The sequence below is a fragment of the Nothobranchius furzeri genome, chromosome 2 (assembly GCF_043380555.1).
Source record: "Nothobranchius furzeri strain GRZ-AD chromosome 2, NfurGRZ-RIMD1, whole genome shotgun sequence".
In the NCBI taxonomy this organism is placed as follows: domain Eukaryota; kingdom Metazoa; phylum Chordata; class Actinopteri; order Cyprinodontiformes; family Nothobranchiidae; genus Nothobranchius; species Nothobranchius furzeri.
Genome location: NC_091742.1, coordinates 71,849,883 through 71,877,751, shown reverse-complemented (window position 1 = coordinate 71,877,751; position 27,869 = coordinate 71,849,883). Strand labels below are relative to the sequence as shown.

Below are 27,869 nucleotides of genomic sequence, written 5' to 3'. Positions count from 1 at the left end.
GGCCAGCAAAGCCTTCTCTGCTGGCCTAAACGTACTCAAAAACGTAAATGTATTTTTTTTCCTTTGGTAAATATTTTTAAATTAAAAAATATGTTCACTGGTCTATTTTCTTTATATCCTATTATACCCACTTGGCTGCGCTGCTTCCAGTGTTAAAATACCAAGGCTGGGTGTTATCCAATCAGATTTAAGCTAGCTTGTGTTTTCAGGCAGATTAAGTCTGCTCTAGGCCTTCAGAATCAATCGAGAAGCCCGCTGTCCGCTGTAAGTGAACAGAGACGATCTAGTTGCGATAGCCAATCAGCTCACGAGTCGGCGTGGCCCAGGCCTCACGCAAAAGTTGACATGAACGCATCCTGTGATTGGATAAGCAGTAGTTAGAACTTTTCTAGCGGCATGAAGCAAAATATCAAAACTAAACACAGAGATTTGTATCTATAGGCAGCTATCGGTGTGTTTTTGAACACATGATGGCTGAAAGAGGAGAAGGGACAGACTTGGTGGCAGATTTACTTGCCACACCATTTTCCAGACGGACCTTTCAAGAAAAAATGGATCTTGTTAGAACAGGTCGTCCGACTCCAATGCTAGCTGGCTTGTCCCAGCAGGGGAAAGGATTTGTTTGTCATTTTCAGGCAAGCAACTATGAACGGTACCCATGGCTAACAGCTTCAGAGAACCGCTGCAGGTTATTCTGCTGGGAACGCCTGTTGCTCGCATCAGATGGATTTGGTAGCATTAAAGCGCGTTAAAACGTACGCCAGAAACATGACCGGACAGACACGTCTTTCAGCATTAGCCTCCATGTCCATAGAAAAGGATCTACTCATGGACCTGAAGCGCACAGATAAACTGTACAGAGCCACTGAGGTTTTCCTGAGGAAAGAAAGAAGGATGGATTTTATCTTCCAATGAGCAGGAGAGGAGGAGATCCATGCTGGACATTTATGTTGGTGAGTAGAAAGTATTTTTTAATGTTTTGTCATTTCATTTTGTTAATAATAAATGGTAACGAAATAAAATGGCTAAATGAAATAATTCTATGTGTTCTGTTTCTATGCAATTTATATTGTGAATGACGTGGTGTGTGCAGCTGCGCCAACATGTTCAATTGTTTCGCGGTGCAATTTTCTCCAAAACAAATGCAAATAATGTGTTTGCTTTACTTATTTATTTTACTGTCTCATCTCTTAAACCCGTCTTTCATTTTTGAGATTTGACAGTATCCGTGGTCTTAGCTTCCTACTCTCAATTGGGAATGCGAGTTTGATTTTAAAGGCTCCGGAAATGACGTCTTGCCCAGCCACTGGTGTGTGTGTGTGTGTGTGTGTGTGTGTGTGTGTGTGTGTGTGTGTGTGTGTGTGTGTGTGTGTGTGTGTGTGTGTGTGTGAGAGAGAGAGAGGTTTCTCCAGCTGTGATGTCCTACTGATGGTATTTTAAGGTGTGTTAATTTAGATTGGACTGAATAGGAAATCACTGAAGGCCCAGGGGTGGAATGCACCGCCCGCCACTGATATATATATATATATATATATATATATATATATATATATATATATATATATATATATATGATTTATTTTTGTTACAAAACACACAATTAACTTAGAATATGTGATTATTGTTAATTTTATTTATTTATTTTTTTAAAATAAAAATTAAAAACACAGGGGAAACTGGGAGGGCGGCGCCCTATCGCCCTCTACTGGCCAGCCGCCACTGCTCCTGACCCTGCATACTCGCAGTCCTAAACACAAAGGGAATAAGTTAGAAGGCTTTATTGTTATTGTATAACAGAGAACATTGTGGCCACAATTAAATTACAGACGCTCCTTCAAGGTACAGGCTCTAGATGAGTAAGACAATCAGGATAGAGAGGATTAGAAGAACAAAGACAAATTAGAATTCATAGTTGATCAAAAATGCAATTAACACAAATTAAATGTATCAACATGTGGAGATGAAAATGGTGTCCTGTACCGCATGTGTACATACTTTAATATTTAGTTTTGAGGTTATCCCATTTTTTCTTGGCCTGCAATGGGGTGACCTTCTCCTGCAGGCCCATCTTCTGCATCATCCTAAAGACATGATACAGAGAACCAGAGAAGAAAGAAAACATGTGAGCTATGTTAATAAAATAATGCCAAACTAGTTTTCACAGCAGTACATAAATGGAACTATTGTACTCATAATGTGTAAATGGTTTACTCTCCTCCCTCCATGCCACTGTGGCAGAGTTTTTTGCTCCTGTAAAGAGCTCCTCATTTTGCCCTCTTAGTTTGATGAGGGTTCTGGATTGTTCTGATGTCCCTAGCACAAAAATAATATATACACACACACACACACACACACACACACACATATATATATATATATATATATATATATATATATATATATATATATATATATATATATACATATATATATATATATATATATATATATATATATATATATATATATATATATATATATATATATATATATATATATATATATGTATATATATACATCTTCCTAAACACTGTTTAAACAGCCTGCCCTAAGCGGTGTGCAGATGTGCTCCTGCAGCACTAGTGATGGGACACCCCTTGTGAAACCATCAGCTGACTGACAGATGGTACAAACAATGCATTTGTGTTATTTCCAGCAACAAAAATGATATTAAACATTGTTTCTCTCCCTGTCATTTTCTCTTTAACACTCATAACACAGGTAGGCTACAAAGCACACCCTGATGTAAGATTTGGGGTGGCACTGACCATCGGAGTCAAAAGTACTCATGTTGTTGGGCCTTTGGAGTGATAGAGTAAAGGTTATAGACGGGGCAGAAGTGGACTGGCAGTCTGAGTTCTGGACAATCCAAGAACGACTGGTGCTCTACTTACTCTAGCTGCAATGTTTCACCTCATTGGAAGTTGAGGGTGAAATTGCCCTTGTTTTCCAGGAGACTTACTTTGTTAAAAAAATGTAAAAAACTTAGATTGAAGTATATTAAAATAGCGGAAATTGCTGACTTTGTTTTTACAGAAATTCATGTGAATTAAATGCCAAGGTGCAATTATCAAAGAAAACATTTTAACCCTACTAAAGATTTTCTTATCAAGCATTTAACTTGTTGTCTTAAACATTTCAAAAAATACTTATAAACCTGATAAAACGTGTGTTTTGTGTATGTGCTTTAAGTCCTGAATAAACGTAAGTCTTAGTAACATTTTCAAGTATTCACATGAATTTGAACAACAAATTGAGGCTTTAGCTTTCTTGGCTTCATTTTACGTCAGCAAAAAAGCTTTTATTTTGAAAGAAAAATCCTGTTAGTTCAGTCTACCACTTTTAACAAAAAAAAAATTAACAATCTTCACTCACCGGTTTTTCGACAAGTTTTTACTTATTGTACATTTATTGGCCAAAAAAGTTACCAAACGGTACATGCTTTTATTTTGTACCGGAAGTAGTTTCATTTTGGCAGCTGAGGCGTAAAAACGTGACGTTGCAGGATAAACAAACAGGAGGAGGCGAGGCAGCTGCTGTCTTCAGCCTGTGTCTGAGCGTTTCCGTTCATGTTTTTTTAAATAATAAAAATGCAGTCTTCCAAGAGGAGTGAGAGTGACTGGCAGGGACTAGTCAGCGAGGTAAGTGAAAACACGAAGCCGTAAACAGCTGCTGGAGATGCGGGCGGGCTAACGGATGTTCTGCTGTTCCATATGGAACCAGCTGCGTCGGTCTCTGGGCTAAATAAATAAATTAGTATAGCATCACCTCAGCTGCTGTGGTCATCACCTGCTATCTGCTAGCTTACAAAGGCTACTAACATTCTAATTATTCCAAGCGATAATAAAGTGTAAACGCGGTGTACCCACCTGTGGGCCCACCTGGCGATATACTTCCTGAGGGACAGTTTGATCTTTAGGATTATTCAGGTGTGAGTTGACCAGGGGGCAGTTTGAAAATCTGGGGGGGCAAAGTTCCAATGTACCTCCCCCCCCCCCCCCCCCCCCCCCACACACACACACACACACACAAACTATTGCAAGCACCTTAACTAGAGCTCAGTCAGTTTGTGTAACTTTATCCAATGGTTTACGTAAAAACTAACACTTTTATATACGTGTTTGAAGCCATTATGAAGTGGAACGCTGACAACAAAGCTCTGCCTGATCAACACTATATGATAAATAATCCGCACTTGTATAGCGCCTCTCAGAGTAAGGACTCCAAAGCGCTTTACACTACAGTGTATCATTCATCCATTCACACACTGATGGTGATGAGCTACGATGTAGCCACAGCTGCCCTGGGGCGCACTGACAGAGGCGCCCCACCATTTAATTCAGTCATTTGTTATTCTTCCAATCAATTACTAACCAAAACCTCGTGCTTTATGCAAAACATTAAATGATTTTCAGCATACCGATCTTTACAGAAAACATAAAAGCCCTAAAAAACTGTACATAAAATATATTTAAAAACAATATTCATTTATCACTTAGAGCAGTAGTTCCCAAACGTTTCAGCCTGACCAACAGATGTTGTTTCATATTTTACGATATTTAGAAATTTTCATTATATTTGGAAAGTTTTTATTTATATATAAATCTCTTTTTAAATTTTATATTTTACTTTTTTTATGATTATGTGGCACACTTGACTTCCATATATAACGCATCGGTATCTGCCTCTTTTTCACGGCTTTTTTTTTAAATTGTCGCTACGTCTATCACGTTAGCGGTGTTTTTACCATCATTTCTACATCCATCACGTCCCAGAGAAGGCTAAACCAACATCAAACCCAACGTTTGGAGCTTGTAAACTCCACACACCTCTCATGCAGCACCAGCTGTCTGATGCTGCAGCAGCATCAATCTTCCCGGCTGGATGAGTGAATTTCTTCATCAGAGTCAATATTCTGCTTCATAATCAGTCAGTCATTACCAGACAAAGTGATCAGTCAACAAAGACCAGACCTGCCGGCAATTTTACGTTTTATCTAATATTTACGCTCTTCATGTTGCGCGCATCTCCTCCTCTCCCCGACTGGGAGCCTCTCGGCGGGAGGCATTTTTCAAGCTCTAAAAACTCCCAAACTTTGCTCAGCCTGAAGGTTACACATCTCCACTATCTTCTGGTGTAAAGTGTCATATTTGTAGATGAGACTTGTTAAATTCAGCAATGAGGCTTTGGTGCTTACAACGAGTAAGTCCCAACACTGACAACAATGTACTGAATCTAGAACCAACATGCATAAACAGACCGATCGGTCCCGCCTACTTACATTGTTGGTCTTTTTTAAATACGCAGTAATCGTTGCTTGTCTTTTTCGCTTCATCCTGCATCCTAGCAGCAACCACTTTGGCGCCTCTGGAGTCGGTGTTTGTTTACGTCATGCTGCATTCAATGTAATTGGAAAAAGGAGCTTCAAGCGCTTAACCTCCGATTTTGTTTTCTTTCTGGCCTTAGTTGGGGGGGACAAATCGGGGTCGTCTGAATCTGGGGGGGACAGATCCCCCCCGTCCCCCACCCTATCTGCGCGCCTGGAGTTGACAACAACGTCACATAAAGCTATGAGCTAAATAGTTAGCAGAATTGCATGAGCACCGTTTAAATGATTAGAAACTGATTCCAAATAAAATTAAAGTGTTTTAATTATGAAACTTAAATCCCAAAATTTCAAATTGAAATCTAGTTTTGTTAAAAGTTAATAATCTGTTCTGATCTATATAAAGGACACGTTTCTATTTCTATTTAGTCGTTTAATGATAGATAAACTTTAGAGAAACATATTAAACAAAATCACTCCTGGGGACTGAAATACATGTAAATAAGGCCAGAAAAGAAACAAAAGTGAAGTAGGCCTACTTATTTATTGTTGTTGGCGGGAGTTTTCCAAAGTTGAGAAACTTCCAATTGAAAGGTTGCTCTAATTATGTTTTGTTAGGAATTAGGATGCAAAAAAAAAAAAAAGAAAAAAAAAAGAATATCCTGTAGGAGCAAATAGTTTTATTTTAGGCCCTAAAAGGAGATGGTCAATATATCGGCATCAGTATCGGTATCGGCGATGTTAGCCTTTTTTAACATGTCTGTATCGGTTGGAAAAATAAAACTGGGCTGATATTAACAACCACTATTTTTTCCATCTTTTCACTATTTGTTTGCCTGTTTCGGGGGGGATGTGTAATATTTTAGTCATGTGAACAGTGATTGTAGTCATCTCAGAATCGTAAATGTGTGTGTACATAATAACGTAAATTCAGCTTTAATAATAATTTTCATTCTATATAAAATCTGCTGATTTTAGAAGCATTAATGTCAGTATATCGGTATCGGCAAATATCGGTTTTCGGCCTTAACAGTGATCTTAATATCGGATATCGGTATCGGCCCAAAAATTTAATGTCGGTGCATCACTAACCACAACACATGTCAACACTTTTCCTATGTGAAAGAACCCTAACCTAGTACTAAAAATAAATGTTCTACTTGTTTACTTTCTTCTACTGTTTATTAAAAATGTCATGCCTTGTATTTTCCCCTTGTACAACTATATGGATCTAGGGCATTACCACACTTGAATGATTTCATAACATGATCAGAGATGAATTTATACCACATTTTCTTTATTGTTCTTCAGCGGCATTTCATTTGTTTTCAATCCAAAACGCATTCAAAGCTTATTTTTAAGAAGTCACAGACTAAGACAGATTTAGCCTACATATAATTTTTTATTCCAACATTAAATTTAAAAAATATAAATAAATTAATTTCTTATGTCTTTCTCTCTCAGCATTTTTTTAATTGCCTATAAAATACTTTCATTATTTTTAATAATGAAAGTAACTGTATCTGTGTGTGTTTGTGTTTTGATTTGATGCAGTTCCTGGTGTGTAAGCGCAAGCTGGAGAGCAAGAAGGAGGCACTGTTCATTTTGTCCAAAGAGCTGGATACCTGTCAGCAGGAGAGAGACCAGTACCGGCTGATGGCCAATCAGCTGCGTGAGCGCCATCAGGAACTGAAGAAGAAATACGGAGAGCTCATCGTGAGTGGTTCAGACCTTCAGACACCCCTAAATTTAATATAATGACTCATTTCTAGAACAAACTATGTGAATTGGCTAAAAACAAAACATTTTAGCTATTTCTGTATGGCGGTGCTACTCACTCCTGGTCCTGGAGAGCTGGTATCCACCATGTTTTCCTTGTTCCTCTACTCCAACACACCTAATTCAGTGGTTGAATCACCTGTGCAGCAGCTCATCAAGCTCTTCAGAAGCATGTTAATCATCTGCTGATTACAATCAGATGTGTTGAAGAGGAGTGAAAACTAAAACATGCTGGATACTGGCTCTCCAGGACCCGGAGTGAGTACCACTCCCATATAATATCATGTTTTCTAATAAGAACAGAGAGATTAGGACCATTCACTAAACAAGAAACTGAGTTTGTTTGTCCTCTGGTGCTTCATTAAACAGCACACGTGTTAAATTCCACAAAAAAAAACACATCAGGGTGTTTGTTTGCAGATCAGAGATGAGTTTGTGCAGAGCTGCAGAGCTCATTAGCTGCACACACTAATTGTTAATCTATAGGGCATGCTGTGATCTTTGGGGGAAACCGGAGCACCAGGAGGAAACTCACGCATGCATGGGGAGAACATGCCCCTCCATGCAGATTGACCACAGCTGAGTTTTGAACCTGCAACCTTCTTGCAGCGAGGCAACAGTGCTAACAGCTGTACCACCATACAGCCCAACATTCAATCAACAATCTGACCTCTCTGTGATTTCCCAATTCAAATAGTAATCATTTAATTCATCATGTACTAATTGTATTCTTATTAGTCAAAATTGCAAATGAAGATGTCAACAGCTGTGTTGTTACTATAGAAGTTATAAATAAGGATATTATCCATAATAACGGCACTAGTAGGAGTTAAGTTTGAGAAATCTCAAAATCCCTAAAAACCTAAGGTGGTCTTTTTAACATTTAGCCTAGATATGTATACCATCTATAATTCCTAGTAGCAGAGCCGTGTCCAGGACTTTTAAAATGGGGTGGCCCATGTGGGGCACTTGTTTATGCATGGGTGGCACCAATGGTTATGCTTATTTATTTATTTACACAAATTGTTTATTTATTTATTTACTTGAATTTTGGGGTTTCACATTGCAGTCACCATTTTTTTCTATTCATGTTCAAGCTTTGTGGTGGTTGGCAAGTCACTTCTTGTTGCATTACTGCCACCAACTGGAGTCGAGTGGGACTCTAAATACTATTTATGTGAATATGAAAAAATAATAAATAATATTAATACTACAGAAATGTTCTGTAGGCCTGGGCTAGAAGACAATGTTAAAGGTGCATGCTACCACACACTGTTTTTGGAGTTTACAACTCAAGCCTTTTGTCGACAATGTAAAGTAAATTTAAACTGGAACTTAGTAGGGTGGCACCTGGGGTGGCCAATCAGATTCTAAGGGTGGCATGTGCTACCCCAGGCCACTCCCTGGACACGCCCCTGCCTAGAAGAAATAAACATTCCAGATATCCATGAGAACATCTTACTGAATGAACCTTTAAGATATCTGCAACGTTCTTTCTAGATGGTAAGATTCATTCTGTTAAGAAAAATCTTTCACGTTATAGATATTATAGAACATAACAGCTTTACAGAACATAATCGAGCATCGATTTGAACCGGTTCCAACTGTTAGTTTTTCCCGGAATCGTTCAAAGTTGTTTTTTTTTTTCGATTCCTAGAATGCAGACAGAAGAGGAATCTGCGGCCGATCTCCGTGAAAACTAAACGTGATCTGCAAATTGTGATCAATGCCTTTCAGAGCTGATCACACCAGCTGTCTGTGTGCAGCACAGAGTCCCCCCCTCCCCCCACCCGGCGCTCAACAGCCAAATATAAACAAACGCGTCTGCCAAACTTGTACTCCTTCAGGTAAACTTTTAACAACTGCAGCGTAGAGGAAACTTGTTAAAATACGTCAACACGGTGGATTTAATAGAAGCTTTAAAGAACAAACTCTGGATGGTGTGAGGTGAGTTTGTCTCACTGTAGAAAGATTAACACACAGTCAGACGCAGCCGCTCACCAACACTTGTGTGTGTGTGTGTGTGTGTGTGTGTGTGTGTGTGTGTGTGTGTGTGTGTGCGTGTGCGTGTGTGTGCGTGCGCGCGTCAGAAGGCTGAACAGTAACCTGTAGAATAATTAAAGTCATCATGCTAGAGTTGTCAAAAGCCCGTGATGAAAAACGTTGGTCCGATTTGCCGTTTTTATTTATTTTTTATTTTTTTCACAGATCTGCTGAGGAGACATTTATTCCCTTTTAACAGAAAGCCTGGAGCCTTCGCTCGTGAAAATAAAAGGCTTTCAAACATCTGGAGGCCTACGATTATTTTGTTTTCAGGAAAGTTGAGCCGATCTCTTCTGAAACAGAAAGCGGTGGTCATGCTAACAGCAGCAGTTGCCTCAGACGAGCAGAGCCACAGCTTTATTAACATCACCTGTGGGTGACAGCCAAAAAAACGGTTAAATCCTCACAGTGACAGCTAAGAGGGGTAAGACTTAATTAACCTGGGTCCTTAATGAGAACGTGAAAATATTAATGTTTTTAAAACATCTTCTCTAAATTACAAAGGCACAAGGACTTGCCACAAACAAAATGAGCATCACTGACTGTCCTTTGCTGCAGGAATCCAGGCTTTTTTAGGAATGGCCGGATCGCCAGGTATCTTTCATATTTTGCAGTCGTTTACTGAGAAAATTCTAATAAAATGTTTTATTCAAGCCTCCCACGGGCCGAACAACCAACCACACAGGAAGAATGACCCATCTGCTATGCTAAATCCTCCTCCAAATGCGTAAAACAAATAAATTATAAGCAAAATGCATTACATAATACACTGTTTCTTGCCACACAATCCCGTGATGCAATGCGAGAAACATAAACATCGACGTCACAAAAGAACCTCATGTAGCTTTGCGTTGCAACTTAATTCATTCACCGTCCGTCGTCTTCCACATCCATGGAGTCCGGCTGCAGAAGCAGCAACCCGCTTGACCACTTCTCGCCTAGATTGTTGTAACTCAGTCCCCAGTCTCTACATAAACTTCAACTGGTCCCAACACTCTGCTGCTCGTATCATGAAAACATCCTCCTCTGTAACTGTGTTTTATCATGGTTTTAAATGTAGTTCTTCACTGTAATTATTTTCCTTTGTTGTGTGTAAGGGAACGGAATGACTCTAATTTTTCCCTTCTTTGCTCAAGACTAGTCTGCATGAGATATAACTCAAGGTCTCATGCATTCCTTCTAACCAGCTTATTTTCGGCTCAACATAAGAACGAAGAATGAACTCTTTTCTTTTAATTAATCAAAGAACTCTATTTTAATAAAGCTAATCCATCAAAGTATTAGTCAATAAATAACATGTGACCGATCTGTGAAATCAAAATATTAATTACTTTACTATGATCCTATAGAATATAATAAGTAATATGACTTTAGGTGTTCCAACAGGACTCATTTCACGTAGCGTTAAAAAGACATAACACATTCTTTCACTGATCCAATCAGAATCATACAGATCTGACGGAGGCGTGGTTCTGATGGTGTTTGGTAATTTTCATTCGACAATAAACCAAAACATCCGAAGTATAAAACTATGTCACGTCAGCTCTAACGCCAGTTCAAAGCGTTCCAGAGAAAGTGACGGAGTGGCCAATCCTGATCTAAACTCTTTAACCGAAAGAACAACGACAAGCTGAAAAATCCAGTCGCTATAACAACCAGTGGCAACAGTTCCTTTCAGAACAAAAGCTCCACCTTCCGGACCCAGGCTTGGGTCTCACCAGAAGCCAATACTTGTCGTGTGCCCGGAAGTAACTCAAGACGGGTCTGATCGGAACCACGGCTTTTCCTACCGGCTTGGTTCCAGAGAGGGTCCACTGGACCTCGATATTCCTGATCTACAGAGGACTTCCACCGAAGGCAAGGTAGATCGACATAATGGTGTCTCATGTGTTTCTGAAGCTAACCAAAACTTCATGCGAAACAACATCTTCAGTTCCCGTCAGAACAATCGCTTCTTCGGATTTGCTGGTTCTGATTTAACATCACACGTCATCCATCCACCGTCTCATCCATTTTTAGTTACACCATACATTTAGTTTTGAAGTCGGTCTAGTTTAATTTGTTAGTAATAAAATTCTTAACTTTTAAACTTGACTCTCTATTCTGTTGTCTCTTGAGTGAATACGTAACGGTTTTCTAATCTCTGCAATAAAAAGATCCAATATTCTGGTTTAAATAACTCTGCGATCCGTAAGGTTTCATATTTCCTATGGAATCCCACGCCTTATGGCTCATTAATTAAATGTAATTCTACTTCATTACATGTGCTTGTGTTGAGTGTTCTAAATCCCTATACTGTACAGTGACCTAGAGTTTTTCAAATAAAATTTATTATTATTATTGTTGTTGTTGTTGTTTTATTTTATTTATTATTATTTTTATTATTATTATTTTTTTATTAACCCAAGTAGAGAAGCAAACGGCCTCCTCCCAGCCACTTAGACCAACTCCTCTGGGGAAATCCTACGGCAGGGATATTCAGTTCTGGGCATGGAGGGCCGGTATCCAGCAGGTTCTAGTTTTAATCCTGCTTCAACACACCTGATTTCAATCAACTGGTGATCAACAGGCTTCTGCAGAGCCTGATGAGCTCCTGCACAGGTGATTCAACCACTGAATTTAGTGTGTTGGAGCAGTGAAACCGCTATAACGTGTTGGATAGCGGCCCTCCAGGTTGTCCTACAGTGTTCCCAGTCCAGCTGAGAAACGTACTCCCTTCTGCGTATTCTTGCTCCACTTCTCAGTAAAACAAAAATATCACATCCTCAACTGTTTCGGAGGGATTATATGCTAACTTTCCCAGCTGTGTCATTACAAGTGGCGGCTTTCTGAAACAGATTGTGTTATGCAAATAATTCCTGAAACCAAACACTGACAGAAAACAGATGAATGTATTTTTTTCATGTTGAGTGTTTTTAAAGGCAGAGACCCAAATGGACACACAAAAGGATGCAACAAGTCAGACTTGAACAAAATGTTTAACTGTTCAAATTTCTCAACCACCACAAAAAAACATAGCTAAAACGTTTGCTGTTGTTTCTCTAATAGATGTGTTTTTTTTTCTTTTAATTTAGGATGGCGACTCCTCTTTGCCACCGGAAAAACGCAATCAAGTAATTTTTTTTTTCCTCTTACTGTTATTTCAGTTCAAGTAGATGCAAAGTAACCTCGCTTTGTGATATTTACTTAGTTAAGTTACATAAAATGTAAGGGTAGGTTCATCTGGTAAATACCGTAGTAACTCTTTGTGTTGCATTCAAGGACCCTGTGATGATCATAATTATATAAAGAACATTACAATCTCTCATCTGTTATGTTCGAAAAACAAACTCTGTTTGGCTAATTTGTGTTGCTGTTGAAACATTTTAAAGTGCCGTTTTGCACCTTCTGCTGATAAGTGGGATGAGGTCCTGACTGATCGTGTGTCCTGGTGAATTCAACTCTTTCACGCTTCCTCCTCAGGTGAACTTGGGTCAGCTTTTACGGGACTCCAGAGAGCGAGTGAAACAGCTGACCGGGGAGGTGAAGGACCTCACTCAGAGGCTCGACGAGACTCAGGGAGATAACAAGGTGCCGTTGGTATCACGACACACGCTGTTTAACCATCTGATAAAACGTGTGAGCATTTTAGAGGAACTAGAAGTTGTGCATCTCTTCTACAGCTGCTGAGGATGACTATTTCTCGACAGAGGCTGGGGGATGAAGAGGTGGGAGTTCGTCACTTTCCCGCCCATGAGCGAGAGGATTTGGTTTCCCAGTTAGAGAGAGCGGGGCGCCAGGTTCATGTGTTTTCTTAAATTTAAAACCATTGAGCACCAATTTCTTGAATGCTTCACTATGAACCTCTTTTTTTATGAATAGCGTTTTGTTTCCTGGTGTGTTTTATCTCAGATTTATTGCATCCAAGAAGAGAAGCCCATCCTAAACTTTTAATCTTTCAACAATGAAGCCCCTGCAGCAGAAATGAGCGCCTCTGATGTTTTGTCTCAGAACGCCGTTTTACTTATAACTACATTTTTATTCTGGGTTTTTGGTACCTCTAAATTCATCCTTAATTGATTATATATGGTGCATGGATAAAACTCCCACATGAATATCATGAAAATTAAAACATTAAGTCAACGAAACATCAAACGCAATTCTGCTTTTAATTAATAAATGTAAATATTATAGTCCTTTTATTTAAAAAAACTGTTAATTAGAAGATTATTAGAATAAAGAAACAACCAGATGTTATTTCACAACTGAACTTCAAACTCACATTGTCTAAAAACATTCTATAATGTTTTTAATGATTACATCAAATTTTAATCTGCTAGGATTTTTTTTGTATCCGTTTTGCTGCCCCAGCTCAGAATCGACTGCATTAATCTTGCTTGAGGTTTTGTAGGGATGCTTCACCTAAACTATTGTTGGTTTTTATTATTTTAATAACCGACCGTCTCCTTCTCCATATTATTTAATAAACTTGTATTTGTGATGCGTTTGCTTGTTGACCAGCTAGCTAAAAGCGATTCATAAGGCTAGCCCGCTCCCTCTGTTTGGATAGTCACATTTCTCGAGGTTCCCCTTCCTCCATCTTTTAGTTCTTTTTAAAACACAGAAAGGTTTTAGTTACCTGCAACGTTTCGTTTGCGGCTGCAAACTTCGTCAGGCTGACGCTGACGAAGTTTGCAGCCGCAAACGAAACGTTGCAGGCAACTAAAACCTTTCTGTGTTTTAAAAAGAACTAGAAGATGGAATTATAATTTCAACACAGCAAGAACACACCAAAGATCCCCTTCTTCCTGCTCTGATGGAACCTACTGAAGAGTCTTTCTTCTAAATCGAAGATTTAATTTAGGATACATGTGGGATTTGTCCTCGCCCTCCTGTCTTCTCCTGTCACCTCGCACACAGGAGAGTCTGCAGCAACCTTTGTTTCATTAGAAGCATCAATATAAAGAGTGGATTACTTATAAACTTGCTCACAAAATACTAGATGTGGTTGATCTTTTCCCAACAAACTAAATTCCACGGTCCAGTGTCATATTTTCTAAATCTAATGGGCTATTCCCATCTGTACCGGGTCGGCCCGGGCCGGGTAGCGTAGGTTGTTTACATATCTGGGTGGCCTGGTATTTTTCCGGGCCAACCAAGGCTCATTCTCAGCCCTCTTCTCGAGGGGGTCTGCTTCAGGCCGACCAGGGCCAACACACCCACTGCTGACAGCAAATTCACACCTTCCATTAGAGCAAGCCTCTGATTGGTGGGTAGAATCAGCCCACATGGGCTTAAGACAAGGATGTGTGCAATCAACTGGGCCAGGCTGGTGCCGACTGGGGATACCCGGCCCGGGCCGACCCGGTACAGATGGGAATGGCCCAATAGAGTCCTAGTTGAGCCGGAAAAGTTTGTGGGGATAAGTACAGCATGCATAGTCTTGCATTATATGCAAATATAATGAAATATATGGGGCAGCAGTAGCTCAACAGGTTGAGCAGGTTGTCCAGTAATCGGAAGGTTGCAGGTTCGATCCCGGCTCCGGACAGACTATTCTGCTGTTGTGTCCTTGGGCAAGATGCTTAACCCACCTTGCCTGCTGGTGGTGGTTGGAGGGTCCGGTGGCGCCTGTGCTCGGCAGCCTCGCCTCTCATCTCCACCAGTGTATGAATGTGTGTGTGAATGGATGAATGATACACTGTAGTGTAAAGCGCTTTGGAATCCTTACTCTGAGAGGCGCTATACAAGTGCAGATCATTTATCATTTATCAAATAACTACCCCCCATGATTTAAATCTTGTTTATTGAAGTTGTGGATGATTCTTAACTGGAATCAAACAGTCAGGATAAAGAAAAGGTTTAGTATCTCAGCACAAGCCAAATAACTCCTCAAACTCAGTCGCCTTGTTTCCTTAGGAGTTGTGCACATTAAAACCCTGAGTATTATGATGATTACGAGGAGATCTGCGCTAAACTAGACAAAAAACCCAAAGAAATACAGTGGCTCACTCTGCCTTTGACTCCAGTGTGTGACGGCTGGAGTCTGTTATAAACAGAAGACCAGATTTCACTGTTTGGAGTCTCTTCTTTAACGAGATCAGTTTTAAAATATCTGTCACAGAGCGGTATCGTCTCCCTCCAACATCTGACCTTGATGCCTGTTTGTAGATGGAAGAGATGGAGCACACAATAAAATCTCTGACGGATGAGCTGCAGGACGTGAAGGCCGAACGCGGCGTGTTCAGGGAGAAGGCTGACCGGCTGAATGTTGAGCTAAACCACATTTTGGGAAACCATGAGTCACGGATCATTGATGTGGATGCACTATGCATGGAAAACAGGTGAGTGGAAGACGGAGTTTGTTAACAGAGACAGTGCTGTTTAAACTTGTTTACAAAAACTTAAACTATCTATGTTTAAAGCTGCTGAATGCTGATCAGAAGACTGTAGTGGTTTTATACTTTAACCCCGGCTTTCCACGGGAGCCGTCAGCAGCACGTTACTGCAGCAGCACGTCATAGCTGCTGATCGGAACCGCTGTGGTCAACAGAAACTTTTCCACTGGAGCCGTCAGCAGCGCGAGTCGGCCGCGTCTCAGGAGCAGCATGTCGCGGCCTTTACGTGCCGGTTCTATTTTCTACGCGCGACGCTTCTGAAACGGGTCAAGTTCGACATTTTTGGGGAAGGAAAGACAGGAAATCGGACGCGGAAATGGAGAGAAGCTCCCGAGATTTTCAGAATAAAGAACGTACTGCCTTCCGGTTGCTTTACTTTAAAAAAAAAGTTACTAAATGTGCGCCCCCGTGAGAAGTAAGTTATCACCTAGCTAGCGGTCTCCTTTGTTTTTCAGGTCCGTATTGGCGATTATAAAACGGACAGAGCATAAAACACAAACCATGTTGTAGTTTTCTCCTGCTTGTTGTTGTGTTTACTGACGAAGTCACTCGTGTGACTTCGTGCTCGGTCGGTGACAGCTGCTCCCCTGCTGCTTCGCGTCTCGTGGGAAGGGCCAAGCAGCAGCTTACGCGAGCAAGACGTGCTGCTGCAGTAACGTGCTGCTGACGGCTCTGGTGGAAACCCGGGGTAATGCTTCTATGTTGGCATGAATGCTGAAAAAGTGTCCATGAGTAACCCCTAACAACCTTGCCCATGCTTCATAGTGGGACCGTCGTCTGTTCACTTATGTTTCTCAGAAAGACCAGATGGACATGTAGAATCAGAAACTTGAACCAAAATTTAATTTTCACTGCTTTTCCATTATTTATTTTGTCAATAAGTTCACCTAATCTTATCTGCCTTTCCGTGCTGTGCCAGAGTCTGATTTCTGTGGCTAAAATGTTGATGTTCAAGATGCGATTTTGGCTCTAAAGAACAAGATTTTTACATGAATAAAATCAGATCTGTGATCTTTTGTTGTTTTTTCCTTGGGTCACCCATCCACAACAGATAAATGTTTGGTTTTCTTTACTTGGAACCAGTAATGCTATTGGGGGGAGACACTTAGCCACAAAGCCTGGCTTATAAAGTGCTGGGGCAAACCCAGCGGGGAAACCCTGGGTTTGGTTTAGATTCTGGAAGTTTTGACCTGTTGCTCATCAGGTTTTCCCAGATTGATGGCGACACTTAGCCGCTGTGATTTAGAGAAAGCTAACAACTGTTTTTTCCGCTGAAAACTCCTCCCACTCTGCTCCTCTAACAATAAAGAAAATATTTTTATAGCGCCTCTCAAGATAAAAATCAAGAGGCGCTTCACGAGGACAAAAATTTATATTACCCATGCCTTGATTTAGTTTTTGCTGCTCAGTTAAAAGTCCATTTTCACAAGTTGCCATTCATGCATTCCAAGTGCATTTCACCCTCTGCGCCTCAACACTGATTAGATCGGTAATGGTTGTTGTGACAGGTATTTGCACGATCGTCTCACACAGCTACAGGAGGAGGTGAGCCTGCTCAAATCAAACATCATGAAATACAAGGTAAACATGAAGTTCCTCCAGACTTTCACTCTTTAGTTTTTTATGAAAAAGGCAGCCTCTCATCACTGTTGATCATTTTGTTTGTTTATTTGTTTTTTACAGACAGCCCTGGAGAGGAGGAAAAACTCCAGCACATACGGAAAATCACAAAAGAGTTCTCTAACTGGAGTTCTGTCAGCCAAACAAGGTGGAAACACCAACCTTCTTTTACCGTGTTTGAGCATTTTCATAGGAAGTTGGATTTCACTTCTATCCTCAATCAGATGAATCACTTACTGATTGTTTTTCTTCCGTAAAGTGGATTAGTTTCTGTGTCTGGAGTCGTGTTTTACTGAATTATTTAACAGCTTCTTGTTTCGCCGAACCTTCGAGCCGCCGCCTGGACACCAGCTGGTTTTTATAATTGTGTTCTCAGTGGTGGAGAGCAGCACTGGCAGGGAAATGAGGCTGCCATGATGACTGACAGTCGCTGGCAGAAGCACCACAGTGGGTTTCTGGAGTTAATGTTAGGAAAGTGTCACCTAGCTCCATCTCTCTTTTTCTGGTCATGCCGTTTTTCCTGTTTCCTGTTCAGCCACTCAGTTCTGACTGATGCCTATCTTAACACCTTTTTCCCAAGTTTTGTTGGTGGACCATGACTATTTTCTATTCCAAAAGTTCCTTTGCTCCTGATTGCAGTCCAGGAGATGCTTCTGGAGGAGCAGGGCTGCAGCTTACCCGCCACTCCTCAGTCCATCTGTGACCTTAAGTCGCTGGCCACTGCTCTGCTGGAGACCATTCATGAGAAGAACCTTGTCATCCAGCACCAGAGGCACACCAACAGGTAATAGCCCCATAGGCTGCTCCTGTGACATCAAGCACAGATTTGCTTGGGTTATGTCGAATACCATTTCTGTTGGAGCCACGTTGGTTCAGTTCTGCCCAGAAAAACAAGCTAGTGGCTAATCACAGTGGGAGCAAAAATGACTGAAATTATTTGTCGTCATCTCTTTTGCAAGCACACAAATCTTGTCCCTCTGGTTTATGTGGACTTCCACCTTTCTGATGGATAACTCCCATGTCTCGTTGTGGTGTTTAATTTCTAGCAAGAACATGGGGCCCACTGGCATCATGTGATGCATGTGTATCAATACACCTCCATTATTTTCAGTTATGATCACCACCTGCTTTAGTGCTGCGTCCATGTTTCTTGTATATCCTAACATCCGCAACCTCCTCCCCCAAACAGCTCAAATCTACCTCCCGCTGACATAAATGAGTAACTATAGTCTCTTAAAATGTGAACTCTGGATCCCTTGATGCTGTTATTTTGATTAGCAACACAGCACCATTCTTAATTTGTTTTTATTTGAAAAAAACTTTAATGTGTGAACAAGATTAATCTTTTTAGATAATCGTGATTTCTGTAATAAACAAAGTAATCCTGGTTGGATTTCTTTTTAACGCAGTCCTGCAGCCAAACCAAGCCCCCATAATTCAGGTCTGGATATGACATGGCATTGCAGTTCCAGCCTCATCTGCTGGGGGCTGGTGTCAGAAGTGAGCAAATCCTCATTGACTCCCATGTTAAAAATACCAATTTCACAGCAGAAATAAACATGTTTACAGCCTGGTTCCAAAACATGTTTTAGGTTCAATAGATCTAGTTTACACTCATGACAACTCTGAGGAGGTGAATTTTTTGTCACTCTTCTGTTTAAGTGTATTAAATGCCTAAAATTCAGAATAATTAATGAGCATCAGACCCATGTGACCGCAGCGCTAGGTCCGGGGAAAGGCCTCAGCCTGAGCCTCGGCCTCTCCTTAAAACTCTTCTGCGGTTTTCAGTCTCTCAACTTAGACCATTAGTTGTGCAGTTTGTGTATTCTTTTTGGATATTATTTGTCCAATTGTTGGACAAAACGACTTGCTGTAGTGTTAATTGCACTAATAGAGCGTCCCAGGAGTCTCCACTTCATTTTTTTCAGTAAGTAAAATTATATTTATGTCGATGATTTTAGGTCACTGCCGCTCTTGCACGAGCTGAGCTTATATTTTAACATGTACTGTTTAACCATGACATTTAAATTTAATAGGGCAAAACCCAGTGCATTTAACATAATGCTGCATTTTAGAAAATGGGTTGAAATATAACATGTTGGTGGAGCTGGGTTCCGACTATCGATATGGTCTCCCTCCCGTCAGCGGCAGCTCAGCGCATCTGACCGCAGCGGCGCTTGTCTGCTGTGCGGCTGCCGGCTTGTGGAGCTCTCGAGACCCGGTTTTACCCAGCGGTCAGCCCGGCGCACCTCTGACTCAGAAGCTCCGGTGTTGTGCACAGTTAGCTCCGGTTGTAGCTAGGTAGCTACCTCAGTTAGCTTAGCTCCCACCTCCGCATTAACTTTGGGTTAGCTTGTAGCTACATCCCTTCAGTTCGACGGGTGTCATCATTTGATCCCAGCCTTACAGCCCCACCCTCAGCTTCACCTCTTTTCCCTTTTATAGAAATGTCTGGGCTTAACGGAACCTTTGACACGGTCAAAATGGCGGTGGTGGCCACCTCCCATTTTGCTTAAAAACTTATAATTGGAGCCTATGTACACGAATTGTCCAGTTTATATGTCGATGAAACAAACTCAATTCTCAAAATGTACTGCAGTTTATGCAAAATTGTTCCTTGTGCCACCGTCAATTTGACATTACACATTTATTACAGCTGAAGTATTATGAAGTGTTTGCTGGAAATGGCTGCACAGAAAGTGCTACAGCTACCTGCTAACGCTAGTTGTGCTAGCATATAACTGTAGAATTCTATGTGGGATAAACCATGTGAGCATAATTCATGCAGGTTAAAGGTTCACAAAACATTTGCATGAAATGTTTAATACTAGAGTTTTAGTATGACTGCAGTCCATATTGGTCTTGCTTGGCCTTACTATTAGCTCATCAATCTGGTCAGAACTAATCGGTCTCTCCAAACTGAGGTCATTCACACATGTATGTACAATATGTAAGATAATAATTCTTCATGACTTTTCCACAGAACCTCCATTTCAGGATGTCTGAGGAGTAAAACGCAACACCTTACACCTTACACATACTCGCAGTGTTTCATCATTCTGAGAATACTCATCCTCAAAACCAAACACTGAACTGTGACAGAAAAACAATGAGAAAAGCGATGAGGTGAGCTTACATCTTCTATCTGGTCTGTAGGATTCTGGGAAACAGAGTTGCAGATTTGGAAAGGAAGCTGAAAACCTTGGAGGTCTCAGGATTATGGAGTCTACCAGGTGGGTTCAACAGAAGCTATTTGCCTCGCTCAAACACACCTGATTCAAAGATCTACTCACCTCTTTGGTATGTTCTCAAGTCCTTCAGAAGCCTGTTTATCACCTATTAGCCCTTTTTACAAGACACACCATGCCGGCAAATCGGCGTAATATTACCGCAATGATATGTCTTATAAACGCGCCATGCCGGCATGGCGTTGTGCGAATTTAGCGGCATTCATTCCGCCTCGCTTGGTAGTAATATTGCGGTAATGGTCTGTCGAATGCGCACTGGCGCAACAGAGGCAGATGTCATGATGACGTGGGGAGTTATTGCTGAGCTCCGGCTGGCATATTTATTGAAAGTGAAAGTAAACACAGGCAATAAGGTTTGCTTTTTGAACAAAATCAACTGAGATGCCAAACTGGAGCGCCGCAGCGCTCTATGAGCCTCTCTGTTAGAGCTGAAGCTCAGATCACCAGAGACTGCACAGGGACTGATGGGGACAGAAACCTTTAGGAGCTGCTTGTTAAAAAAAACTTAACGATCACGGCTTCATTCACCATAAAAAGTAAGTTATGTCCAAGATAAACGGAAGTCTGCGGCAGCGCAGAGACCGCCCCCATACCCCCTTTATGCCGCCATCATCTAATCTTTTATAAAATGCCACGATTGCGCCACATTACCGCCACGGTCTGATCTTATAAAACGACCTAAGGGTCCCTGATGCCGCCACGGCGTTGTGTCAAATAGAATGCATTGTTTTGTAAAAAGGGCTATTGACTCAAACCAGGTGTGTTGGTCAGGAGCGACATGCAGGTAGTGGCCCTGCAGGCCCAGGATTCAAAAGCCTTGTTGTATACCAGCTTCTCAGCAGATACTTTAATTTCATAGAAATGTACTAACAAGGGCTGCATTCCACATCTGCTGCCCTGCATGTTGTTAACAAGTCTTCTTAATGGAATGCAGTCCTTGTAGTTATGCCTTTCCCTACAGTTTCAGGTCAAAATGTCTGTGATGAAAAATGTTTTCACCTGTTTAAACTTCTGCTGCTCTCTGTTGAGACCTGCTGCTACAGGGACACGCCACGAACAAACAGCCACATGACTGTGTCCTGTCTCCTGTGTGCTTTCCTCTGACTTTATCTGAACTAACGTTGACTCACAGGATTATTAGTCGCTGTCTGACACGTGAGAGGAGACGGCACATGCAGCTTTAAGAACTGATGCATAGTTCTTATTTAAAAGGCTCGGATAAGCTGTTGTTTAGTGTTGAACCAGGTGACTCCCAGAGGCAGGACTGGTTATCCTCATTATAGTTGATGTTTTATGAACATACGTTGCTGCAGAGCTGCTTTGTTGAAGCACACCCTTCTTTTTCCTGTATGTGGCAGCTTAACAGTTATCACATGGATCAGTTATTGTCCCAAATATTGAGAGTACATTGACCCATGTTTTAAATAAAGTTGCAGTTTTATTCAGTTTAATTTCACCAAAATATAACTTTTTGCTCTAGTTTTTTATTTATGAAGCAATTTAATAATGATGTTTAATATTTACAACGGCGTGTTTGTGTCTCCTCTCCGGCTGCGTCTCAGGCCTGACCTACCGCGTATCCGTGGGAATTGAGAGTATGTATTCCTTCTGCCCCACTTAGCCCATCCATGCCCTCCTCTCTGTCATGCCAGAACCAGTCTGGGCAGAAGCCCAGTAAACATGCCACCTTGTGCCCACCTTTCACTATGCGTCGACTCCATTGACCACCAGCTTGTGTTTGTGTGTGTGTTCATGATGCTGTTGACACAACCAGACTGCCAAAACATCACACGATTTGATCCAGTTGGTCAGTTTCAAATGATTTATTGAGTTGTTTTGGAAGGTTGATTAGAGTTTTTGAAGACAGTGTACGTAAAACTTGCATGAAGGTTAAATGTTGGCATAAACAAATCTTCATAGGGGAGAATTATGAGGGTTTTTAAAACCAAATTTATGTTTTATGATGCCAGAGAGAAAAGAAAGCTAAATAAGAATAGCTGAAAATACACTTGTACTTCCTGCTTTTATTATGTGAATCATTAAATACTTTAGGAAATAATACATTCTTTATATCTTAGACCTGTTTGAAAAGAAAATTAATATGAATATAAAACTTATAATTCAGGAACAAATTTATTATTTTCTATAGCGATAAACCAAAAGCTTTTCCTGTTCTGTCAACAAACTCGGGAATAAACAAAACCAATCTTCCAAATTAAATCAAAGGAGCGTCTCAAATTGAATTGGCAGTGTGAAACCAGGAGACAGAACTGTCCACATGGGAAAGGATTTCCTCTTTCTCCCACTGGATGGCGATGTTGCACCATCTACCAGCCCCACTGAGAGGTGGGGGGGGGGGGGGGCTGCAGCTGGATGGAGGTGCCCTGTCATGAGACCGTCATTCTCTCCGCCATAAAACTGACAAGCATCCATTACTGAAAATGATTGCCCACATTACAAACACATTTAGGGGAATGTGCCATTATTAGGGAATTTGTAGGCGAGGGGCCCAGAGTGCCTGACGACCACGCTGTCCACCACAGTTAGGGAGACAAAGATATAGAGAGGAACGCTTGTGTCTGTGGCCTTGATGTGATAGCAAGTTGGGCTGATGGGTATTAAAGGCAAACAGGATAGGACGGAGGGCCTTGGCTGTCTACCTGAAGCACAGACAACACTGGAGGTGACTACATCGTCTACGGATGAGAGAGAGCGAAAAACAATAACGTTGACATCGATGCAGCGGGTTAGATGAAGTGGAGATTGATGGATCTCCTAGTTCACTCTACCTCCTGGCTGAATGAGTGTAACCTGAGTTGTAACACTGCAAGGGAAAGACACTCGGTGTCAATCAGCAAGACAAAATTGATCATAGACTTCACCGTTATAGCTTTGTTGATTTCTATCCAGACTTTTTCCACTTAAGTGGCAGATGTTTCACCGAGTGAGGACATTTCAGAAGTACAGCAGGATCTGTAACTGCTGCTGTTTGACACATATGAACTTTTGGTTTTGTCTGCGATCGTGAGGACCATGATGTAACAGTCGGAGGTAGTCATCCAAATGTTTACGTATTAAAAAGAAGAGAGTATTTAAGCTTTTACATTCAGCAGGCGTTTGAAGTATCGATTCAAGGTCTAGGTTGGGTTGAAAGATACTCGAGGGCAGCAGCATGGCTTCCACTGCAAGAGACGGCCTAATGGTTATTAAACTATGAAGAGGGCTTTCCCCGCAAACCGCTGATGAGACAAATGGACGGCTTCTCCACTAGACAAAGAAACTTTGTGGTAGGATCTCCAGACCTGAGGAGGTTGTGTAATTTAATTAATCAGGAAAGTGATGGCAGAGTCTGATAAAAGCTCCAGGTCAACTCTTCCCTCCACGCAATTGGGATTTTATGATTTTGATCACTTTATTCCCATGTTTCAGGATACAAACAGCACTCTTCTACTACTTTCAACCACCTTGTCACCTAATCATACCTGCCTTGGCTTTGATTTAATCTACTGGAGCACAATTTTAAAACAAAGGTGAGCAGTTTTTAGGTTCTTACATAGGTGTGAATTGGTAACCAGTGCCCCCCCCCCCCCCCCCCCAACTGTACCGGTGGGTAAAAATGGCTGCTGGGTGTGAAAGGATTTGGCAGAGGGAACATTTGACCCTTGGTTACCCTTGATTACTGGAGAACATTAACCACCAGTGAAGAAACTGATGAAGGAAGATGAAGTTCTTTAGTTTAAAACAATAAAACCAGTTGACCCCCTGACATACAAGATGTCATAGGACAGAGAGGGTCCACTAAAGAAACCCCAGACAGAAGAAGGACACCAACATCTTAAAATGAGGTGTTCTATTGATTCTGATCTATAAATGTGAGGTGTCACATCCATGATGATACAGTATGATACTTTATGGTGTTTTTGAGCAAATGGATGACACTTAAAAGCAGGCTAGATGTTTGGAACTGGACCCTGAAAGACACAGGATCTAAACAAACATGACAAGAGACTGTTCTCATTTCCTGTTGGGAAAAGGGATCACCTGTGAGCAAATGGCTCTGATAGGACAGCATTTTATTTATCCAGCTGGAATATCAAAGCCTCAGAATTTCAACAGCCCCATCCTCCTACAAACGTGCTGTTTTCACATCACAGCACACTGAGCATCCATAACAATATGGACTGCATTCAAAACAATACGTCCCCTGTTCCCCGTTCAAGGTTCTCATGCACACTCACCTTGTCACCCCCCAGTCCCCTGTTTTCATGCAGCACACTTTCTGTGAAGGCTAGCACTGCACACTTTACGTGCTTCCGTGTTTGTGCATGTGTCCATGTGCAGATACTGTGTTTATATTTATGACGTTTGGTTTATGGTGCACAGTCTCCTATAAGTAGCATATGGCGTCGGCCTAAAAGGCGTGCAGCCATCACTAATGAAGACGGATGACAGAGAGCTGAATCTTCTTCCAGTGAGCACAGCAATGCATACGTGAGTGAATGTTTGTATGCTGAGAGGGAAAAACTCCATAAATATGCTTCATCCATTTCATCAAGTCAAAAAAAATATGTTTTTTGTCTGCCTGCATTTGGGAGGGGAGTAACGGGGTTTGGTGGGTTCCCTTGTCTTACAGGGACACTGGACAATATCACACTTAGCGAAAACCTTCCACCAGAGCTTCATCCGACCCGAGGCACTTCTTTACTGCTCAAAGGTGAGTGTGTAAAGTCATCAAAGAGAATCCCCACAAAGCTTTATGACATTAACACCACAATTAGCCACAGTGTGTTAAACCCTCCTTTTGTATTTCCCACGTTTAACCCGAGTTTTGCCCCTTCCCATCCACTCATCCCAGCCTCCTATTGGTACAAGCTGCCCAAATGCCATGGCATTTTAGAAATGTGAAGCAAATTCTCGCCCACTGACATTCGGAAACTTCTGCCGTGCTGTCTTTATGGGAAGGTGGGGGGATGCTATAAATATGGATGCCACTGCGAGTAATGTTGCTTTATTGCTGTGTTTTTTGCATGTGTGTGTGTGTGTGTGTGTGTGTGTGTGTTGGGGTTAAGACTGATTGGGACTGGGTGTGCCGTGTTTAACCTTTCAGCCCGGTCATCCACAAATATGGGCCAGTAAACCTCAGAGATGACGAGCGTATTTTAGGGAAGGAGCTGATTGAAGCTGTTAAGTCCTCATGTTTGGGGCGGTGCTGCTATATTTAGCCTGTTGCCATGGGAACTTCAGTCACATTAGTAACTGAATTTACTTTTGACAATAATGCAAGTGTTTAGCATCAAAAGAACCTTTTTTCCCCAAACGAAATACTAGATAACTGTTTTGATTCAAAGTGATAATTTTCAGATAAAGGTCCATTTTTGAAGACAGAATCTTTATCTAATGGCTCAGATGATCCTCTTAACGAACATCATCAGGGCAAAACGAGGCAGAAGTGTTTGTTTCTGTGGTTTGGTTTTGGTGTCGGATCAAGTGACCAATCATCTCATTTCTCCTTCTCCCACTACTGTCAGATGACAGAAGTCCGCATGAATCATCCTGGGTACACTGCACCGCTGGCAGTAACCTTGGCACAGATGGCGTCAGCAGGGGAGACGCACCTGCACTGCTCAGCAGCTTGGATCCTCTGGAGGGCGAACTACAGATGAATGGGATTGACAGAAGAGGGGGAGAAATCGTGACCCTGGTGAACGATCCAGAGCTGGGGGATGGACGCAGTCCAGTGGAGGAGGCGGGCCGGGAGGTGGAAGATGTTGAGGATGTAGAGCTGGGGTCTAATGTGGAGGAAGGAGAGGAAGCGGCTGTGGCGCTGGATGTTCGTCCTACTGAGTCACCGCTCCACTGGATAGCAGTTGGACAATCTTCTCTCTGTCATTCAGATGTGAGCCAGGACGGCGAGTGGAATGGTGGACACGACGAAGGCTCCACATCAGTTCCAGTGAGCCAAACTACAGATGGGTCAAATGAAACCGACTGGGACTTGAACTCAACGCAACATAAAGCCTCACGGAGTCATAACTTGGCATGATCTGATGTCACATGAATCTAAAAAGTTCTGAATCCTTGTTGCTGTTGATTAACTCACTGGGCAGCTCAGTTTGATCAATAAAATGGGAACGCACTTGTTAAAACCAGAAGTGAAGACTATTTAGCTTGATTTGTTGCACTAAACAGAAAACCTTCAAACCAACAGAGCTCTAAACTCCACGTCCGAATCATCAGTCATAAATAAATAAATGGGAAAACAACAAATGTGGCATAATCAGCTGCTGGGGTCCCATGCTTCCCTTTGTGAAAAGATAATCCCAAATGTTTGTTTTTCTTGATGCCAATAAACTTGATGCTGCATTTTGGTGTAACTTCCACAAGAGTTCCAAATCAACTGAATGTCGTACATATTTTTCAATTTATAATGTCACCATGTCTAATAATGTATGTTTCTGCTATGGAGTAAATTCTTACAATATTTTTCCTCTAAAACTTAATATTTTGATGTAAATAATACATGTGCCTTATGCTGTATGTCAGACTGAATTCTGTTAACATAAATGTATAAAGCAAAACTGAAAAATTGTTTGTTCGCATTTTTCTTTTCAGGACTGAAAGGTGAGTCTCCAGTGGCCCACGTACAATGAAACGGACTTGTTTCGGAGCTTTAGGTAAATTAATTTTCTCTCTTTAATTTTTTCTCTTTAAAATCACAAGACTCATTTTAAAAAACGGGTCAAAAAATAAACATTACAGTTATCTGATGATTTACACCTTTAAATGATTATTTGAAAACACATTTTTAGTAATGGGAAGAGAGGTTGTAAATCTTTTGAGTTTTCACATAGATGAAGTTCAGTTTTTATAATATGATCTTGAGTTTCAAATGCAGGCTGAATGAAAATAATCTACATCAGGCGTGTAACTCAAAATCACACTGGGCCGAAATGAAAATCTGGGAAGAAGTCGCAGGCCAAACTTAATATTTTTTGAAAAAGTGACGGCAAATTTGCACATTTTCTTTAACATATATGCAATTTTGAACCTTTTAATTTGGAAACAAACTTATTTTTGCATGAACACTGAATGTGGAATAACCAAATTACACACGAGCAAGTCAATTTTACATAAAACGCATCAGTGGTATTCATTACTTGTGCTATAATCAGCATTGTTAAAATTATTCAGGATTTGTTTTCTTGTTTATTCATTTTTCTTATTTTTTTTATTTGTAGCGTCATGAAATGTCCTGTTTTTGACCTAAAGGTCATAATGTCTCTAACACAGGCCTAATCTACATGAGATATTGGCCAAGGCTGTCATGTTCTGCGGGTGGAGGTGGCAGACCATGTGTGGTGGTGGTTTCCAGGAGGCAGAAGATCAGGCAGACGGATGAAAAAATAAAAGATGTTTATTTGTAGACTGGGAGCAACAGGACGAAAGAACATGCACAAACGACAATAAACCGACTAA

At 41.2% G+C, this 27,869-nt stretch overlaps 1 protein-coding gene and 1 long non-coding RNA gene across 3 annotated transcripts; one reads left to right on the top strand and one right to left on the bottom strand.

Moving 5' to 3' along the window:
- Positions 1 to 1,616: 1,616 nt before the first annotated feature.
- LOC129165226 (uncharacterized) lies at positions 1,617 to 3,962 on the bottom strand. The gene is made up of 3 exons (XR_008564625.2): positions 3,870 to 3,962; positions 1,996 to 2,081; positions 1,617 to 1,747 (listed from the first exon to the last, which is right to left on the bottom strand). It is a non-coding gene; the product is annotated as an uncharacterized lncRNA (long non-coding RNA).
- On the top strand, positions 3,471 to 26,981 carry ccdc149a (coiled-coil domain containing 149a). Of its 2 annotated transcripts, XM_015947000.3 has the most exons (13): positions 3,471 to 3,641; positions 6,881 to 7,042; positions 12,223 to 12,261; positions 12,611 to 12,718; positions 12,811 to 12,927; positions 15,299 to 15,471; positions 17,034 to 17,106; positions 17,209 to 17,293; positions 17,785 to 17,929; positions 20,302 to 20,378; positions 21,956 to 21,988; positions 25,027 to 25,107; positions 25,922 to 26,981. In XM_015947000.3, the coding sequence occupies exons 1-13, from the start codon at positions 3,591 to 3,593 to the stop codon at positions 26,434 to 26,436; spliced, it is 1,659 nt and encodes a 552-aa protein (XP_015802486.3). In that variant the 5' UTR covers positions 3,471 to 3,590; the 3' UTR covers positions 26,437 to 26,981. The 2 variants fall into 2 exon arrangements, with proteins under 2 accessions (XP_015802486.3, XP_015802487.3); XM_015947001.3 differs by lacking the exon at positions 21,956 to 21,988 and having other exon boundaries at positions 3,472 to 3,641.
- The last annotated feature ends 888 nt before the right edge of the window (positions 26,982 to 27,869 follow it).

Coding starts and splice junctions, on each gene's coding strand:
- ccdc149a (XM_015947000.3), top strand. CDS start 3,591: ATGCAGTCTTCCAAGAGGAGTGAGAGTGACTGGCAGGGACTAGTCAGC. Junction 3,642..6,880: donor GGCAGGGACTAGTCAGCGAG/GTAAGTGAAAAC, acceptor GATTTGATGCAG/TTCCTGGTGTGTAAGCGCAA. Junction 7,043..12,222: donor AGAAATACGGAGAGCTCATC/GTGAGTGGTTCA, acceptor CTTTTAATTTAG/GATGGCGACTCCTCTTTGCC.